Source organism: Pseudophryne corroboree, chromosome 3 (assembly GCF_028390025.1).
Source record: "Pseudophryne corroboree isolate aPseCor3 chromosome 3, aPseCor3.hap2, whole genome shotgun sequence".
Classification (NCBI taxonomy): Eukaryota; Metazoa; Chordata; class Amphibia; order Anura; family Myobatrachidae; genus Pseudophryne; species Pseudophryne corroboree.
The window spans coordinates 471932813-471953050 of record NC_086446.1 but is presented as its reverse complement, the minus strand read 5'-3'; the positions used below and the strand labels follow the sequence as shown (position 1 = coordinate 471953050).

General features: G+C 46.6%; 1 protein-coding gene across 5 annotated transcripts in view; it reads left to right on the top strand.

The window, feature by feature from the left end:
- The window catches only part of GAS7 (growth arrest specific 7), a 675298-nt gene that overhangs the window by 637766 nt on the left and 17294 nt on the right, over positions 1-20238 (top strand). For all 5 annotated transcript variants that reach the window (XM_063960779.1, XM_063960781.1, XM_063960778.1 and 2 more), the window contains 2 exons: positions 11637-11715; positions 12869-12997. In XM_063960779.1, coding sequence (XP_063816849.1) covers positions 11637-11715; positions 12869-12997 — 208 coding nt within the window. The remainder of the gene's footprint in view (positions 1-11636; positions 11716-12868; positions 12998-20238) is intronic.

Below are 20238 nucleotides of genomic sequence, written 5' to 3'. Positions count from 1 at the left end.
ATGTGCCCCCCCCCACCCCCTTCCTATTCTCCTGATGTTCTCAAAAAAGTAGCTGGGTTTATGGCCTCCTCGCCTGGGATATCCACTATTTGTCTGGGGAATTTCAATAATGTCTTAGACTTGGCGCTTGATAGGCTTTCTGTTACAGCCTCTACTCTACATTTTGGGAGGTAAGGTTTTGCTGATACTGTATCGGGGTTGGGTCTGGTTGCTCCCTGGAGATTGAGACATCCGTCTTTGAAACAATATTCTTGTTTCTCACATTCTCATTCCTCTTTCTCTAGGATTGACCTGGCTCTCCTCTCGAGTGATTTGGTCCCTCGGGTTCAAACTATTCAATATGAGACTAGAGGCATCTCGGACCATTCCCCCCTGACGCTTACTTTAGACCTCGACTGTCACAGGGGCCGGGCCGGGTGGAAGTTTAACCCATTCTGGTTGACACACATGGGTGAGGGTTCTGACTTAGTGGATGCCAGGCGGGAATTTTTTGAGTTAAACAAGGCTGAAAAATCCATCTATAATTTGTGGGATACATTTAAGGCGTTTCTGAGGGGAACCTTGATTAAGAGGGTATCCAACCTAAAGTCCTTTTTTAAGCGTCGGGAATCTGAGTTAGAGGCCCAGAGTATTGCTGTGGAAGCACTGTGTTTGCAAGATCGTTTGGATGGTTCCAAATTGGCCTGGTTGGTGGCCCAGAAAAATTGGAAAGATTATTTGGTGGAAAAGACTCAGCATAGACTCCTTTTTTCCTCTCATACTTTTTATGCTACTGGTGATAGGCCAGGGTCGTACCTGGCCAGCTTGGCATGGGGGAAGAGGTCTTCCAATGTTGTGGTTGAGCTTGATGGCTCGGATGGTACTACTCTTATACAGACTCCACATATTGCATCTGAGTTTGTATCCTACTACCGGCGATTGTATAGCTCCAAATTGGACTGTACCACGCTGGAATAAGATAACTATTTACAGAATGTACATTTTCCTTCTTTTCCCTGTGAAGCGTGTGATTTTCTTGAGGCTCCTCTGTCCCCGGAAGAGATTGAGGCTGTGATTAAGGCCTCTCCCGGTGGTAAGGCTTTGGGACTGGATGGTATACCGTCTGAGCTATATAAACTGCACTTGGATTTCTTTGTCCCTCGGTTACTTGAGTTATTTAATCAGATTTTTGAACAGGATTCCATTCCCCCGTCCATAGCAGAAGCATTGATTATAGTTCTCCCTAAACCTGATAAAGATCGTAGAAAGGTTGATTCTTATCGTCCTATTTCCCTTCTGCCCACTGATATTAAAATTTTGGCCAAGGTCCTGGCATGTTGACTGAACCAGGTTATTACCCATATTGTTCACCCTGATCAAACGGGTTTTATGCCCAGTGAATCAACCTCCATCAATCTTAGACGGTTATTTACCCATTTACAAATACACATGACGGGTCTTCCTCCTCTATTGTTGTTTCATTGGATGCCGCTAAGGCCTTTGATTCCGTGGAGTGTGATTACTTATGGGAGACGATGCGCAGGTTCGGTATAGGTCCTAATTTTATTAAATATGTTAGATTGAAGTATTTCTCCCCTTCGACCAGAGTGGCGGTGAATGGCTTTGTGTCACAATCCTTCCCATTGTCTAGGGGCACACGTCAGGGATGCCTATTGTCCCCTACCCCATTTGCTATTGAACCACTCGCATGCCTTCTACGGGCGAATGGTGGGATTTTTGGCCTCAGGGTGGGCACCAGGGAGGACAGAATAGCTTTGTATGCTGATCATATTTTATTATTTGTGGATAACTATGCTGAGTCTATGCCCAGAATATTAGATATTATCAATGTGTTTGGGCGCTACTCTGAGCTTCTGATTAATTGGGCCAAATCCTCCATCATTCCGCTTCAGGGTGGGATCCCTACTTTTCCTCTAGTTGCTCTCCCGCTACAGTGGGTGGATAAATTCAAATACCTGGGTATTTGGGTGTCCAATGATCCTCGTAAATTTTCCTCCCTCAATATCACGCCACAAATAGCTTATCTTCGTGACAGAGTACGGATCTGGGGGAAATTACCCTTAACTATCACGGGCAGGGTTAATATGGTAAAAATGGTCTTTCAACCCAAACTCCTGTATGTTTTGCAGCAGTCCCCTGTATATATCCCTCAATTTTTTTTAAAACAGATAGATGGTTTGCTCATTGATATGGGCTAGCAAAAGGGCGCAATTAAAACTTGATACTCTGACCAGGACGAAGGTTTTGGGTGGATCAGCTCTTCCCAATTTTAGATTTTATTATTATGCGGCACAATTAGCACATCTTTGGGACTGGGTTAATGGTCTTGATAACTCTGCCCTACACTCGCAACTGATATTGCAGGAGTATCCAGGCGGTACTCCACTACGACTGCTTCTCTGTGGGAGTGTCAGAATGTCCACAGTGCCACTTGTAAAGCAGGCTATTATTATCTGGAAGTTGGCACATTCTCTGCTGCACGGGCAGGGCGTTGATCCTGATACCCCACTAGACAATAGGTACGGTCTACCCGAACTCTCTCAGCTTCAAGTACAGGAGGTGTGGGGGAAATGGGGAATATTTTTTTTGGGACATCCATATACTGGTGAGGTGTTTAAATCCTTTCAGCAACTTCAGCAGGAATATAATGTCCCCTCAGTGTTCTTCTTTCGCTTCCTTCAATGGAGACATGCTATTGCTGCTCAATTCCCTAACAACCCTCCAACCTTTGCTGACTCTCCGGTTAAATTACTATTACAAACGTTGGGACGGGGACACTTAGTTTCTAATATATATAGCCGTATACTTCAGACACATAATATGGAACCCCTTGCATCTCTTAAGACTAAGTGGGAATCAGATTTGGGCCCCTTATCAGATGATGTGTGGGAGAGTGCTCTGGGGCCCCCCCGGTTCTCTACTTCCACCATACGTTATCAGCAAATACAACTATTTATATTGCATAGAGTATATATGACTCCGCTGAAACTGTCGCACATTGGAGGATCCCATAGCTCAAAATCCCCTAAGTGTGGCACTATGGGGGCAGACTTTTGGCATATGCTTTGGATATGTCCCATGGTTACAGTATTTTGGAAGGGGGTCATGCAAGCTGTAGTTAGGACTGGTATCCCCTCTCCTGTTCTCACGCCTACAACGTGTGTACTATTGGCTATAGATGAGGACATTCTGGATCTGCCCATCAGGCGATATGTTATAAATTTATGTGCGTTAGCCAAGGTATGCATAGCCAGACTCTGGCTGGCTAGTGATGCCCTGATCCTGAAGTCCTGGATCTCTTTGGTTAATGAAACTGTTGCGCATGAGAAGTGTGTATTTTTAGCCAGGAATGCGGAGAAAAAGTATCTTACTGTCTGGGGACGATGGGTGAATTCTCACTATTTCACGACTCGATAATGTTAGGCCCTAGTGTCATTTAGACACGTACTGCTTGGGGTGATTGTGTACTCTTTGTGTGGTCAGCAGCACGTGGCCAGCCATGTCATATTAATTTATCTTTATTCGTCCCTATGTATCTGTATGTGTTGTGATGTGTGGTATACTGTATTCCTCTATGGACCATGTATTATCGGTATTTGTGTCCTCTGGACGACTGCATATCTACCTATGTTTCCCAGCACTCCAGTAATGGGTTATTACCTCTTTTGATGTTTACGATTTTCCTTACCATTTTTTTTTCCCTCCTCTCTTTTCTTCTTGTGAATTCTATAATAATATGTTGTAGTCTTTCTGGATAGATACTATGATGCTCTGTCACCAGTGTTATGATGATTCTGGATCTTAGAAAGAATCTACACATAATTGTTCAAATATGTCTTTTTTTATGTTTGAGGATGGTTGTCTGCTGTTTTGTTTTTTTTCTCTTCCCTTTATTGTTAAGTTGTAAAACGTTATAAAACTCAATAAAAACGTATTGAATTAAAAAAAAAAAAAAAAGATTCACTTGCAGGTACCCCGCCACCCCCCTCCTTCCCCACCTTAATACACATAACCATAAGAACCTGACTGAGTTAGGAAGACAGTAATTTTGCTCTCTGCTACAATATGACCAGCATTTCAACATAGAAACGGATACAACCTTTAAAATGGGTAATTACAACCTTGCCATGTGGAAGTCTGTGATGTATAGGCTATAAGCTTTACATTGAGACGACTAAACGTGAGTTTACTGCTTTTTTAATAGGCCAGTAGACATGAGCAAAACATTTTGAATAGGTTTTCCCAATCTTGATGCCACAAATGAATTCACAAAAGTGGAATAGGTAATTTATAGAATGTTAACCACAGTGCTTAAAGTGGTCCTAGAGAGGTGCGGCGCCGGCACACATCGGGTGAGGTGAGCCGGAGGAGGCGGAACTGCATTCCGTCTCCAAGTGGAACTGACGGAACGCAGTTCATCCCCGTTCCAGCTCAGTTTTACCCCTGGTTATCCAGAACCTTTCCTTGATTAAAAGGGAGCTAAGGTATAAAAACCTGATTATCACAGTCAGTGTGAGAGATGGGAGAGAGTGCACCTTTGTCACCTCTCTCTCTGGTGGATACAACAGATCCTGGGCGAGATGCAGCAAGCAGAAAAATACATAAATACCGCATATGCACCAAGGCCCATAATGTGATAGATTACGGGGCTTGGATGCGGTGGGCAACTCCATCTTCAGATGGCGTTTTCCAGAAGAAGCCAATGGGCTTCCGCGCTGAGAGGGATCCAACCAATGTGATGCTTGATGCATCCCACCCTCTGACTTGAATGCTACTGTGAATTCTGTTCTATGACAGCTATACTTTGTGTTCCTAAATGACTATTGATAATCCTGTGTATGAAGGGGTGGTATTCATGTGACCGGCGGTCGGGAGACCGACAGTCACATGACCTCCTCCAGCATCCCCACCCCTCACTAATCCTGATGGTCGGCATGCCGACCAACAGGGACTATTTCCACTCGTGGGTGTCCACGACACCCATACAGTGGGAATAGAACCCGTGGCAACCGCAGGTCGCCACCGAGCCCGCAGCGTGGCGAGTGCAGCGAGCCCGCAAGGGGCTTGCTGCACTCGCCCCTCCCCGCCGGGATCCCGGCGTCTGTATGCTGACCGGCGGTCTCCTGACCGCCGGTCAGCCATACTACACCCGTATGAAGTCATTGCACTAGCTCTGCCTTTCTTTTGCTAGAATAAAAGCTTACTTACTTTGAAGCACTCCAGTCTCGTATGGCCATCTGAAACGTACCCACTACAAGCACTTTGAGTCCTACTGAGCGAAAAGTGCTACATAAATAAAATTAGTAGTAGTAGTAACTATCAATTATTGTGACTATTTCAGGAACCAAACATCAGGAAATGTATTTGCAAGTGATTATTTTCCCTTTTTAAGCGATATATTGAGGTTGACACACAAACAGCTGAATATGACTCTACTGTTGCACATTTTCTATTTTTCTTTACACCCATAATGGATTGACACAGCCAGAGTTTGCAGTATGATAGAAAAGCAGCAGGTGATGATGGGGTTTTAAGCGCTTGACATTTTTAGTATGAAGACCAGTTAGAAGAACGATCTATTTAAGTGTTTTCAAAGTCTCCTGAGAAATTCCTTGCACTTTCACCCGATTTATGCATGTCTGTGAAGTTATAAGAAAGCCAGTACGAAGTGGGGATATATTCAACTCTTGGGCCTATTTACTGCAATGCATCGATAACAAAGATTTTCTGTCTGTGTTTATCACCGCAATTTACTCAAGCAGCAGAATAACCGGCAAGCGATACTGACTGGCAGCGTTAAAAATAATCTGTCCACGGGTTGGGGGCGCGTTAACGGGCAGGCAGGATCGCGGACGCAGAATCCTGGGGGGGAAGAAGGGGTGGAAGGCGAGCGCAAAGATGCCCCTTGCGGGTGGCGTGGGAATAGTCCCTTCTAGTTGGCATGCCAACTGTCTTGTCTTGTCAGTGTTTGGGATGCCAGAAGGAGGTTATGTGACCGTCACATAACTACATCCCCTTTCTACTTGCCCAGTTAGCCTTAATGCATTCATTATTTCCTACTGTTATCTTGCTGATATGGCGAGAGCGAAAGGAAGATTGTGGCGGCATATATGCACTGCCAAGATTCTTGTTAAATCAGCTTTACCATGTTTTGAATTAGAAAGGCCATCACCAGTTATACTTGGAGAGGCCTACAGTGAAAACAAGCATTGGTCTGTCTTTACTACTTTCACCCCCTTTCGGCTTCTTCACCCTAGAGAGCTGTGATGAATATGCAAGTGCATGCCAGTGACATGTTTTGCTCTGATCTTCATATGCACATCTTATTGCAGTCTGTAATAAGGAAATTCACATCCGTGACGGCACAGTATTGTGATTTAATGAAGCAGCTACATATCATGTCTCTTTCCACTGTAGTAGTAGTAGTAATCTGTATTTATTACATGGTGAAACCAGTCACTCTGTCAGAGAACGTTGAAACATAAAGTGTAAATGTTAACACACAGCTCCCCTAGTGGTCTCACTGCGGATTGCAGCTGCCTTTATTACTGTGCTGTGTCAATAATATCCTGCTGTTTTCATACATGATCCTTTTGTTAAATACTAGAAATAATTCCTTTCAGTGGAACAGGAGATCAGAGGAAAATGAGCGTGACTCTTGGGAATTACCCCCTCTAAACACTTTGTAAATGAGATTGTATGAGGAAAAAATTACTGCTATGTTCTATGTAAACCCTGTATTGTGTATGAATCTTTACTGTGTTTTGCTATGAAATAATACTGTATTTTAACACAAAAAAGATAGCATTAAAAATACAGTAAAAAATTCTTCAAAATTGTGTCCAGTCCCATTAAGTGGTTTAGGGTACTAGTGTGGGGAATACGCCCTTTATAAATTGCTGCCAATCTCTGTATTTTGTCACTTGGTCCAACTGCAATGCAGTGTTAGCAGGCCTAGGGACATGTGCGCAGTGCCGTAACTAGGCATTTTAGCGCTGTGTGCAAGAACTGACATTGGCGCCCCCCCCCCCCCCCCGTACAAGATAGGCGCGCGAAAAATATATAGGGGCGTGGCTTCACGGGAAGGGGCGTGGCAACAAAATAATAGCAATTCATACTACGGTGCACAGTAGTCTCCATTATTCAAATTACGCTGCACAGTAGCGCCACTACACCAGGTAGAGCCCCTTTTATACATTACAGCAGACAGCATCCCCCTTTTTACACATTGCGGCAGCCAGTCCCCCTTTTTACACATTGCGGCAGCCAGTCCCCCTTTTTACACATTGCGGCAGCCAGTCCCCCTTTTTACACATTGCGGCAGCCAGGACCCCTTTTTACACATTACGGCAGCCAGTCCCCCTTTTTACACATTGCGGCAGCCAGGACCACTTTTTACACATTGCGGCAGACGGGACCCCTTTTTACACATTGCAGCAGATGGGACCCCTTTTTACACATTGCAGGAGAGAGAGAGAGAGAGAGACATACTTACCTTCTCCCCGCTGACAGGCTCCTCGTGCAGCTCCCTCTCGGTGCAGTCGTGTGAAGTCAGTTGAGAAGGAGGAGGAGGGAGGGGGAGCAGAGAGCCGCAGCAGCGCTATTTGATTGGTAGTAAGCGCTGCTGCAGCATCCCCCTCTCCTTCTGTATTGACTGCCTGGCGCTGCTGTGGATGCTGGGATGCATCCACAGCAGCGCCAGGCAGCCAATACAGAAGGAGAGGGGGATGCTGCAGCAGCGCTTACTACCAATCAAATAGCGCTGCTGCGGCTCTCTGCTCCCCCTCCCTCCTCCTCCGCTGCCCGGCGCTCCTGTCTTCTCTCCTCCAGCGCGGCGCACGGCGCAGTTCAGAGGCGGCATGTAATGAGTCAATTTGACTCATTACATGCCGCTGGCCGTGCGCCCCCAGGGCAACTGCGCTGTGTGCCAAGCCCCCTTGGCACACACGTAGTTACGGCCCTGCATGTGCGTGGAATGCTGGCATGTGTGTTGAACCGTCAGAGTCCAAATTAAGCTTCCATTACTTCCTCACAGTACTGAGGTCTTGGGTTCCATTTCCATCATGGAAAATCTAGTTTCCTCCCACAGTCCAAAAATGTACTGGTAGGCTATAAATAAAATTGGTCCCAAGTGTGTATGTATGTGTAGTGTATATGCGTGTGTACTGTGTGCATGTGGTAGGGATTCCAGATTGTAAGCACTATATACATGTTGAGTGCAAATGTTTTAGGCAGGTGTGGAAAATATCCTGCAAAGTAAGAAGAATGCTTTCAAAAATAAAAATGTTAATAGTTTATCTTTACCAATTAATAAAATGCAAAGTGAATATACAGAAGGGAAATCTAAATCAAATCAATATTGATTTGATTTAGATTTATATTCTGTTCATTCACATTGCATTTTATGTATTGATAAAAATCAACCAACTTTTTCCAAAACATTCTACTTTGCAGCATTTTTTCTTCACCTGCTTAAAACTTTTGCACAGTATTACTACAGCAGGCATAAGAATTGCATAGTATACAAAGCAGTAGTTCTATGCATTTGGTCAGTAATGATTACATTTTGGCAAGCTATATGAGTGTTTCATATAGAAGTGGTTTGTTCCACAGTCTTCCCACATCATTATGACAGATTGGAGAAAGCTGCTCCCTCCACTGGCTCTGTCTGTGGTTTTCTGTAGGGCTCAGCTTTCCTCACATCATGGCACTGCCCCTGACATACACTGCTTTGTCCTCAATAGTCTATTTATATGAATGGACAGGTCACTCACTGCCTTCCACAAGATCGACACTAATCTCCTGATATATACTGTGCAAGCATTTTTATTATGTGGCTGGTTACAGGATATCAGTGCTGTAACAGGGTCTTTGCTCCCTATGCCGTCTCCGCACCTAAGCACATGATGTTGCACATAGGGGGCAGGGCCGACAAGCACCGAGTTGTGCTGCCTTGACACTCTTGGGAGCACTACAGGATGCTAGCCAGAAGCAAGGATGGGGTGTGCAGGGGATACTGTACCCCGGGCCCCCCTGTGTACCCCCACTGGCTGGAGCACAAAGACATTGTTAGCTCTCCATTTTGTGCAGCAGCAGAGCCAGGCAGCCAGAATGCGAGCAGGATAATATGCAGTGCAGACAGAGACACAGGTTTCATGAGCTACAGACGGAGCTTCCTGACCAAAGGAGGGATAGGATGGGAGGAGAGAGAGCTGTAAGTGACCCAGGAATCCCAGCTTCTCCTCCTCTCTGCCTGGGTGTCTGGGTATTGTGTAACCTGTTATCTAATAAGTGGACCCGGGTCTAGAGAGAGACACTCACAGAAAGTCCTCCTGAGTCCTGTCCCAGTGTATAAGTCAGTGGTTTTCAACCGCTGTGCCACAAGATACCTGGTTGCTGCCATCATGACTGTCAGGCTTGGAAGGTGCAGTGCTCTTTTTGATTGTATTTTGTAGGGAACGTCAGTGCCGTAACTAGACATTTTAGCGCTGTGTGCAAGAAATGGCATCGGCGCCCCCCCAATGCAAAACAGGGGCAGTGCGTGCCGTAGGCGTGCGCAAAAAATATAGAGGCGTGGCTTCATGGGGAAGGGGTGTGGCCACAAAATAATACCAATTCATATAACGGTGCACAGTAGTCTCCATTATTCAAATTACGCCGCACAGTAGCGCCACTACACCAGGTAGAGACCCTTTTACACATTATGGCGGACAGATTCCCCTTTTTTACACATTACGGCAGACAGCGTCCCCTTTTTACACATTACGGCAGACAGCGTCCCCTTTTTACACATTACGGCAGACAGCATCCCCTTTTTACACATTACGGCAGACAGCGTCCCCTTTTTACACATTACGGCAGACAGCGACCCCTTTTTACACATTACGGCAGACAGCGTCCCCTTTTTACACATTACGGCAGACAGCGTCCCCTTCCTACACATTATGGCAGACAGCATCCCCTTCTTACACATTACGGCAGACAGCATCCCCTTCTTACACATTACGGCAGACAGTGTCCCCTTCTTACACATTAAGGCAGACAGCGTCCCCTTATTACACATTACGGTAGACAGCGTCCCCTTATTACACATTACGGCAGACAGCGTCCCCTTTTTACACATTACGGCAGACAGCGTCCCCCTTTTTACACATTACGGCAGACAGCGTCCCCCTTTTTACACATTACGGCAGACAGCGTCCCCTTATTACACATTATGGCAGACAGCGACCACTTTTTATTTTCAATCACATCTGTAAGCTAGGGTAGGACATAACTCTGCCCGCTAGCAGTGGCTGAGCTCTATCACACGGTGCAAGTGGCTCTCCCCCCGCAGCAGCGACTCCCGGCGGCAGCAGCTCCTCCCCCGAAGCAGCGCTTCTCTCCTGGTGGCAGTGGATCTTCCCCCAGAGGCAGCGGCTCTCCTCCCAGCGGAAGCGGCTTACCTGGAGGCAACGGCTCTCTCCAGGTGGCAGTAACCTCCCCCCCCCCCCCCCGGCGGAAGCAGCGGCTCCCCCCCCTCCCCCCCGCGGAAGCAGCGGCTCTCCCCCCCCCCCAGCGGAAGCGGCTCTTTCTCCGGCAGCAGCGGACAACCCGGAGGCAGCGGCTTCAGAGCGGGTCACTTCCCCATGGTCTCTCAGTCACCTACACAGGGGCCAAGAGAGGGCGCGGGATCGCAAGGGGAATGTGCGCTCTAACTAGGTGTGCGCTGTGGGCAATGCCCCTTCTGCACACACCTAGTTACGGCACTGGGGAACGTACAAATGTTTCAGAATTGGGGGTACACGTATGTGTGCTTATATTACCGAATGTAGTGTTGTCCAGCTGGCTGCAGGTTGGCAGATATCACCAGAGTTGGACTGGCCCACAGGGGAAACCACCGGTAGGCCCCACTACCGCACTTCATAAGAACATGGTTTATTATATATTTACCAAGGGGTACAGAACATGCACTCTGTAATGGTTAGCCCAGGCATTCCCAACCACGGTCCTCAAGGCACACCAACAGTGCATGTTTTAGTGATATCCAGGCTTCAGCACAGGTGACTTAATTAGTAGCTCATTTATTTTGATTTAACCATCTGTGCTGCAGCCTGGATATCACTAAAACCTGCACTGTTGGTGTGCCTTGAGGACCGTGGTTGGGAATGCCTGGGTTAGCCAAACCTCTGTGGTGGCTGTCCACACCGTTAAACATGGGCCCCTACAACAGCATTCCCCCGGTGGGCCCTTCATTCCCCAGTCCGACACTGGATATCACACAGTGTGTCACAAACGCTACTTACTTTTAGCTGATTTAAGTCTAATGTCTGATTGTTGGTCTATGTTTTATGTACACCACATATATTGTCACTGTTCTTATGGATGTACTTTATTGAAATTAATAAAATATTCAGTCCATAATCTTGCCGTTTTCTATGTATTTAAGTTTTACTACACAACAAATCTGCGTTTTACGAGCGAAAAAGATAAGATATATAGAGGTCTTTAAATTCTGTTTTCAGCTAAATGTGACATCTACAGTAACAAATACTAAATAAATTATATTATTGATGTGACACAATAAGTAATTTACATTTTTATTGAAATATAAAATATATACATTACTAAATTGAGTACAACTTGGTATTTTCCAGAACTCTGGGAGAATCGTGGGCACAAGTAAAGAAAAGTCTTGCAGATGAGGCTGAGGTTCATCTTAAATTTTCCTCAAAGGTAATTCATGCTGGGTTATCAGGGGTCTATTCATGTAGAAGTCACTGTTGCAAGTGTTCAAATTGATGCCATATATGGTGGATTTCAATAGTAATTCACAAATATTTACCTGTCCAGCGTAACAGTCCAAAAAGCAGTCCCCTCCACAATGCCGGACAGAAGTATGGTGAGATATTGTGTTCTCCGCACATATGAGCTGACTAAGCATGCACTGGCAGTAACACTGGCAGAGCAATGGATCATCAGGGATGAAGCAGTGGGGACAGAACGAGTTGGGGAGTGGGCCAGTATGGATATTAGGGGATTATTGCTCTAATAGCCATATTAGATATACAGTTTAAATACTGTACTGATATCATGGCTATTATGAATGGCACTTGGTTATTAATGTTGGGACTAAGGGCGGTATCCTATTAGCAGCGGTACTTTACTACGGCTATTAGGATCGCCAAGGGCTATCCTATTGTCCCCCGATGCTGGCTCTGTTTTCATGTGTTTTTGTGTGATAGCGGGTCCAATTTTGGCTGACAAAAACAGCTTCAAATTGGATATTGTGATAATGACCATCGGTCAATAATCGGGATATCCAGCCGTTTTTACTGTCTGAAATTGTATCGGGGCTAATAGGATACTACCCTATCCATTATGTTGCAAACATACAAAATCAACTGATTACATTTCTTTTGTAGCTGCTTGTTATAATAGTGTACTAGAGTGCTCACTGACACTACACTACTACACTGATACTTGTGATTGTATGTGATTGGCCGCAGTATACTGAAAGGGGTAAGTGATGGAGAGGAGGCAGGAAGACCACAGTTTTGACTGCTTTTCTTCCCCAACTAGCCGCCTTACGCCATCCTTAGATGGCAATTCTTTTTGCAAAGCAAAATGGAAAGCAGAGTGTCCTTCCATGAATCGCTCTCCCCATGCAGTAATAGTGATTCTAACACTAATCAGGGGCACCACTGCAGAAAACTTACACTTTTCCACAGTAACCCCTGACCTCAGTGATGTGAAACAGTAATGCTAACCATTGCGCCATCTGTGCTGCCCATATATCTCTATAAAAATTAGTAAGAGAATTAATCTTTTATAGATGAACATTAATGCTGTATAGATAATCCTTAAATGTTTTCCCTTCCGCATATAGTTACAAAGCGAGGTGGAGAAACCGCTACTTAATTTCAGAGAAAACTTCAAAAAAGACATGAAAAAGTTTGACCACCACATAGCAGACCTACGGAAGCAGCTTGCCAGCCGTTATGCAGCAGTGGAAAAGGTAAATGGATCACAGGCTACTTACCTGCAAATGGTCCAAAAAGACACCCTACTTTTACATACTATATGGTCTGTTTTTTGTTTTGTTTATTTTTTTTGGGGGGAAGGGAGGGGCATCAGGCACCCGAAGCATAATCCGCGATAAGGGGCCGCCGGAGGTACGAAACCACAAGGGATTGGGAATTTATCCCCGTTCCCTGTATTTTCGTGCAATCACGTGTCCAATTTCAGCCAATGAAAACGGCCTCTAATTGGATACCACGATAATGACCATCAGTTACTCATTGCGCTGTCCAGCCATTTTGATCAGCAGCAGCGGCATTGGGGCTAATAGGATACCTCCCTTAGTGTGGGGGTACTGGTGGAAAACCAAAAAACATTAAAGGTCCTATTTTTCATTTAATATTTGCGCGATATCCTCTGGAAACAACCATTTTCGAGTGGGATATCAGCAAATAATCAGTATCCCCAAGATGTAAGGAAGAGGGGCCACAGCAGATACTGTATCTCCGCTACCTACCACGGTGCCTCCATTTCCACCATCAGAAGCAGCCCCCATAGGAACACATAGAAATTCTCCCCAGAAATGGAGCCCGCGTCCCTGAGAGTGTATTTTATTGCATCCTGGCAAATCTTAATTTCTCATTGCCCTGATTAGCAGAGATAAAAAAAATTATGATTTTCAGGTCTAGGACCCAATATGCCCCAAAATGAGTAACATTATGTTGTAGGAGCTCCTATAAACCATGTGCACTACCCAGTCTCTTTGCATTGTTCGTGGTACCATTGGCCCTGGAAACAGCGCGCGATTAATTTAGCCGGTTGAGGAAAAGGGTTGCAGTCGGGACTTTTTATATCTGGGGTTACTCCATTCCATTCCCTTGTGTGGTAAATCTGCAGCTAACGTGGGTGGATAGTACAGGTAGCTATGAGTTAATGCATTTGCGATAAGGGAAGAAAGCCCTACTTATAGGTACTGCAGATTTCTGTTGGAGCCACAGGTGGAGGGTTACAGAAATCTGCGGTAAGTGCATCCTGTGGGCTTATCATGATTTATTTGAATAGCCCCAGGCACTGCATAGAGGTTAATTAAATTCAACCCTTAAGAGGTGTACACACAGAGAGATCCGTGCTTAAAATCTAAGCAATCTGACTAGATTGCTTAGAAGTTAAGCAAGGATCTCTCGTGTGTATGACCCACAGTGATAGGGCCGCGCATCGCTATCGCCGGTGCTAGATTGAGCCTGAGCGGTCTGTGATATATCGCTCAGCACACATCTCTAGGTGTGTACCCCCCTTTACTGTTTGGGTTTGGTTTGCCAAATACAAAAGTAAGACAACAAATTGCTGGAATATGTTAATTGTTTCTAACCATTTTGCTCATATAGAAGTGTATAGTGGAGGCTTCCATTTTGTAAGTTTAACCAAATATTATAGCAGATGTACTATACAGTGACTCATGTCTCAGTGAATTTTGGTTCAGCTCACAAAATGGCTGCTTCCCTTGTGGTTACATTTGTGTTGTACTATCATCAAATGTAATAAGATTAAGTATGTATGACTCTGATCAGGTAGTTTCATATTTGAGGTAGACAAGATACAAAATGCCCTAAATGTGGTAATTTGGAAGCTGATTTTTGGCACATGGTCTGGTTATGTCCCTTGGCTGCACTATTCTGGAATGGTGTTATTGATGCCTTGGTAGCAACTGGCGTCCCCTCACCTGTTTTTTACACCTGCAGTTTGTGTTTTGTTGGCTGTGGAGGAGGAGACTCTGGACCTCCCTAGCCGACGTTATGTATTGAATTTCTGTGCACTGGCTAAGGTTTGCATTGCTCGACTTTGGCTGGCCAGGGAAGCTCCGCGATTGCAGTTTTGGATTTCTCTAGTTAACGAAACGGCAGCACATGAGAAATTTGTTTACCTGGCCAGAAAAGCTGAACCAAAAAGTATTTTAGTTTTTGGGGGAACACGTCGACGTACCTGAGTCTCCGGTACTATATGTTACATAAATTCTAACGCTGAGGGCGTGTACTGAGTGTCCAATGTGTCTAATGGTTACATAGGCCCCTATTGTTTTCAGGTTAGCATTTTCAGTTCTGGGGGCGGTTGGCGGCCCATGGCCGGTCATTCCGTTATCCATGCGCGTATGCTTGGGACACTTCTGAATGCGTATATGTTTGGTATGTGAATAAAATGTTTCTATTATTTTCTGATACCTTGTTCGCCCGTTTCATTTTCCTATTTCTTTTTTTGATTCATATCACCACGTGGCAAGCAGTATTATGGTGGTGCTTTATAAGAACATCTATTGCTGAAGTAACTAACTGTCTTACTTCCGAGCTTACTGTATGATTATAATAGAATCCACACACAAAGCCATATTTGATATATTTCTCTGACGTCCTAGTGGATGCTGGGAACTCCGTAAGGACCATGGGGGATAGCGGCTCCGCAGGAGACTGGGCACAAAAGAAAAGCTTTAGGACTACCTGGTGTGCACTGGCTCCTCCCCCTATGACCCTTCTCCAAGCCTCAGTTAGATTTTTGTGCCCGACCGAGCTGGGTACAATCTAGGGGGCTCTCCTGAGCTTCTTAGGAAAAGTTAGTTTTAGGTTTTTTATTTTCAGTGAGACCTGCTGGCAACAGGCTCACTGCATCGAGGGACTAAGGGGAGAAGAAGCGAACCTGCCTGCTTGCAGCCAGCTTGGGCTTCTTAGGCTACTGGACACCATTAGCTCCAGAGGGACCGAACACAGGCCCAGCCTCGGAGTCCGGTCCCAGAGCCGCGCCGCCGGCCCCCTTACAGAGCCAGAAGCAAGAAGAAGTCCGGAAAATCGGCGGCAGAAGACATCAGTCCTCACCAAGGTAGCGCACAGCACTGCAGCTGTGCGCCATTGCTCCTCATGCACACCACACGCTCCGGTCACTGATGGGTGCAGGGCGCTGGGGGGGGGGGGGCGCCCTGAGCAGCAATATAAACACCTTGGCTGGCTAAAATACTTCACATATAACCCCCAGGGCTATATGGATGTATATTAACCCCTGCCAGATTCCTGAAAAAAGCGGGAGAAAAGTCAGCCGAGAAGGGGGCGGAGCCTATCTCCTCCGCACACTGGCGCCATTTTCCCTCACAGCTCCGCTGGAAGGACGTCTCCCTGACTCTCCCCTGCAGTCCTGCACTACAGAAAAGGGTAAAACAAGAGGGGGGGGCACTAATTAGGCGCAGTATAATATAAACAGCAGCTATAAGGGGAAAAACACTCTGTATAGTGTTATCCCAACATATATATAGCGCTCTGGTGTGTGCTGGCATACTCTCCCTCTGTCTCCCCAAAGGGCTAGTGGGGTCCTGTCCTCTATCAGAGCATTCCCTGTGTGTGTGCTGTGTGTCGGTACGACTGTGTCGACATGTATGAGGAGGAAAATGATGTGGAGGCGGAGCAATTGCCTGTAATGGAGATGTCACCCCCTAGGGAGTCGACACCTGAGTGGATGGGCTTATGGAAGGAATTACGTGAAAGTGTTAGCTCTTTACAAAAGACGGTTGATGACATGAGACAGCCGGCTACTCAGCTTGTGCCTGTCCAGGCGTCTCAAAGACCATCAGGGGCTCTAAAACGCCCGCTACCTCAGATGGCAGATACAGACGCCGACACGGATACTGACTCCAGTGTCGACGATGAAGAGACGAATGTGACTTCCAGTAGGGCCACACGTTACATGATTGAGGCAATGAAAAATGTTTTACACATTTCTGATAGTACAAGTACCACTAAAAAGGGTATTATGTTTGGTGAGAAAAAACTACCTGTAGTTTTTCCTGCTTCTGAGGAATTAAATGAAGTGTGTGATGAAGCGTGGGTTTCTCCCGATAAAAAACTGATAATTCCTAAAAAGTTATTGGCATCATACCCCTTCCCGCCAGAGGATAGGGCACGTTGGGAAACACCCCCTAGGGTGGATAAAGCGCTCACACGCTTGTCTAAACAGGTGGCACTACCGTCTCCTGATACGGCCGCCCTTAAGGAACCTGCTGACAGAAAGCAGGAGAATATCCTAAAATGTATATACACTCACACGGGTGTTATACTGCGACCAGCAATCGCCTCAGCCTGGATGTGCAGTGCTGGGGTGGCTTGGTCGGATTCCCTGACTGAAAATATTGATACCCTGGATAGGGACAGTATATTACTGACTATAGAGCATTTAAAAGATGCATTTTTATATATGCGTGATGCACAGAGGGATATTTGCTGACTGGCATCAAGAGTAAGTGCGCTGTCCATATCAGCCAGAAGAGGGTTATGGACGCGGCAGTGGTCAGGTGATGCTGATTCCAAAAGGCATATGGAAGTATTGCCTTATAAAGGGGAGGAGTTATTTGGGGTAGGTCTATCGGACCTGGTGTCCACGGCAACTGCTGGGAAATCCACATTTTTACCCCAGGTAGCCTCTCAACATAAGAAGACGCCGTATTATCAGGCGCAGTCCTTTCGGCCCCATAAGGGCAAGCGGGCAAAAGGCTCCTCATTTCTGCCCCGTGGCAGAGGGAGAGGAAAAAGGCTGCAGCAAACAGCCAGTTCCCAGGAACAGAAGCCCTCTCCCGCTTCTGCCAAGTCCTCAGCATGACGCTGGGGCTCTACAAGCGGACTCAGGCACGGTGGGGGCCCGTCTCAAGAATTTCAGCGCGCAGTGGGCTCACTCACAAGTGGACCCCTGGATCCTTCAGGTGGTATCTCAGGGGTACAAATTGGAATTCGAGACGTCTCCCCCTCGCCGTTTCCTAAAGTCTGCCTTACCGACGTCTCCCTCCGACAGGGAGGCGGTATTGGAAGCCATTCACAAGCTGTATTCTCAGCAGGTGATAATCAAGGTACCCCTCCTGCAACAGGGAAAGGGGTATTATTCCACGCTGTTTGTGGTACCGAAGCCGGATGGCTCGGTGAGACCTATTTTAAATCTAAAATCTTTGAACACTTACATACAGAGGTTCAAATTCAAGATGGAGTCACTCAGAGCGGTGATCGCGAACCTGGAAGAAGGGGATTATATGGTGTCTCTGGACATCAAGGATGCTTACCTCCATGTCCCAATTTACCCTTCTCACCAAGGGTACCTCAGGTTTGTGGTACAGAACTGCCACTATCAGTTTCAGACGCTGCCGTTTGGATTGTCCATGGCACCCCGGGTCTTTACCAAAGTAATGGCCGAAATGATGATACTCCTTCGAAGGAAAGGAATTTTAATTATCCCTTACTTGGACGATCTCCTGATAAGGGCAAGATCCAAGGAACAGTTGGTAGTCGGAGTAGCACCATCTCAAGTAGTGCTGCGGCAGCACGGTTGGATTCTCAATATCCCAAAATCGCAGCTGAATCCGACGACACGTCTTCTATTCCTAGGGATGATCCTGGACACAGTCCAGAAAAAGGTGTTTCTCCCGTAAGAGAAAGCCAGAGAGTTATCCGAGCTAGTCAGAAACCTCCTAAAACCAGGCCAAGTATCAGTGCATCAATGCACAAGGGTCCTGGGAAAAATGGTGGCTTCCTACGAAGCAATCCCATTCGGCAGATTCCACGCAAGAACATTCCAGTGGGACCTGCTGGACAAATGGTCCGGATCGCATCTTCAGATGCATCAGCGGATAACCCTGTCCCCAAGGACAAGGGTGTCTCTCCTGTGGTGGTTGCAGAGTGCTCATCTTCTAGAGGGCCGCAGATTTGGAATTCAGGACTGGGTCCTGGTGACCACAGATGCCAGCCTGCGAGGCTGGGGAGCAGTCACACAGGGAAGAAACTTCCAGGGCTTGTGGTCAAGCCTGGAGACATCACTTCACATAAATATCCTGGAGTTAAGAGCCATTTACAATGCTCTAAGCCAAGCAAGACCTCTGCTTCAAAGTCAGCCGGTGCTGATCCAGTCGGACAACATCACGGCAGTCGCCCACGTAAACAGACAGGGCGGCACAAGAAGCAGGAGGGCAATGGCAGAAGCTGCAAGGATTCTTCGCTGGGCGGAAAATCATGTGATAGCACTGTCGGCAGTGTTCATTCCGGGAGTGGACAACTGGGAAGCAGACTTCCTCAGCAGGCACGACCTCCACCCGGGAGAGTGGGGACTTCACCCAGAAGTCTTCCACATGATTGTAAACCGTTGGGAAAAACCAAAGGTGGACATGATGGCGTCCCGCCTCAACAAAAAACTGGACAGGTATTGCGCCAGGTCAAGGGACCCTCAAGCAATAGCTGTGGACGCTCTGGTAACACCGTGGGTGTACCAGTCAGTGTATGTGTTCCCTCCTCTGCCTCTCATACCCAAGGTGCTGAGAATTATAAGGCGGGGAGGAGTAAGAACTATTCTTGTGGCTCCGGTTTGGCCAAGAAGGACTTGGTACCCGGAACTTCAAGAAATGCTCACAGAGGACCCGTGGCCTCTACCTCTGAGAAGGGACCTGCTCCAGCAGGGACCCTGTCTGTTCCAAGACTTACCGCGACTGCGTTTGACGGCATGGCGGTTGAACGCCGGATCCTAAAGGAAAAAGGCATTCCAGACGAAGTCATCCCTACTTTGATAAAAGCCAGAAAGGATGTAACCGCAAAGCATTATCACCGTATCTGGCGGAAATATGTTGCGTGGTGCGAGGCCAAAAAGGCCCCGACGGAGGAATTTCAACTGGGTCGATTCCTGCATTTCCTGCAAGCAGGAGTGTCTATGGGCCTAAAATTAGGATCCATTAAGGTCCAGATTTCGGCCCTGTCGATTTTTTTTTTTTCAGAGAGAACTGGCTTCAGTGCCTGAAGTCCAGACGTTTGTTAAGGGAGTGCTATATATACAGCCTCCTTTTGTGCCTCCAGTGGCACCCTGGGATCTGAATGTTGTTTTGGGGTTCCTAAAATCACATTGGTTTGAACCACTCAACACTGTGGACTTAAAATATCTCACATGGAAAGTGGTCATGCTGTTGGCCCTGGCTTCAGCCAGGCGTGTGTCAGAATTGGCGGCTTTATCCTGTAAAAGCCCTTACCTGATTTTTCATACGGACAGGGCAGAATTGAGGACTCGTCCTCAATTTCTCCCAAAGGTGGTTTCAGCCTTTCATCTGAACCAGCCTATTGTGGTACCTGCGGCTAGTAAGGACTTGGAGGACTCCAAGTTGCTGGACGTTGTCAGGGCCCTGAAAATATATGTTTCCAGGACGGCTGGAGTCAGAAAATCTGACTCGCTATTTATCCTGTACGT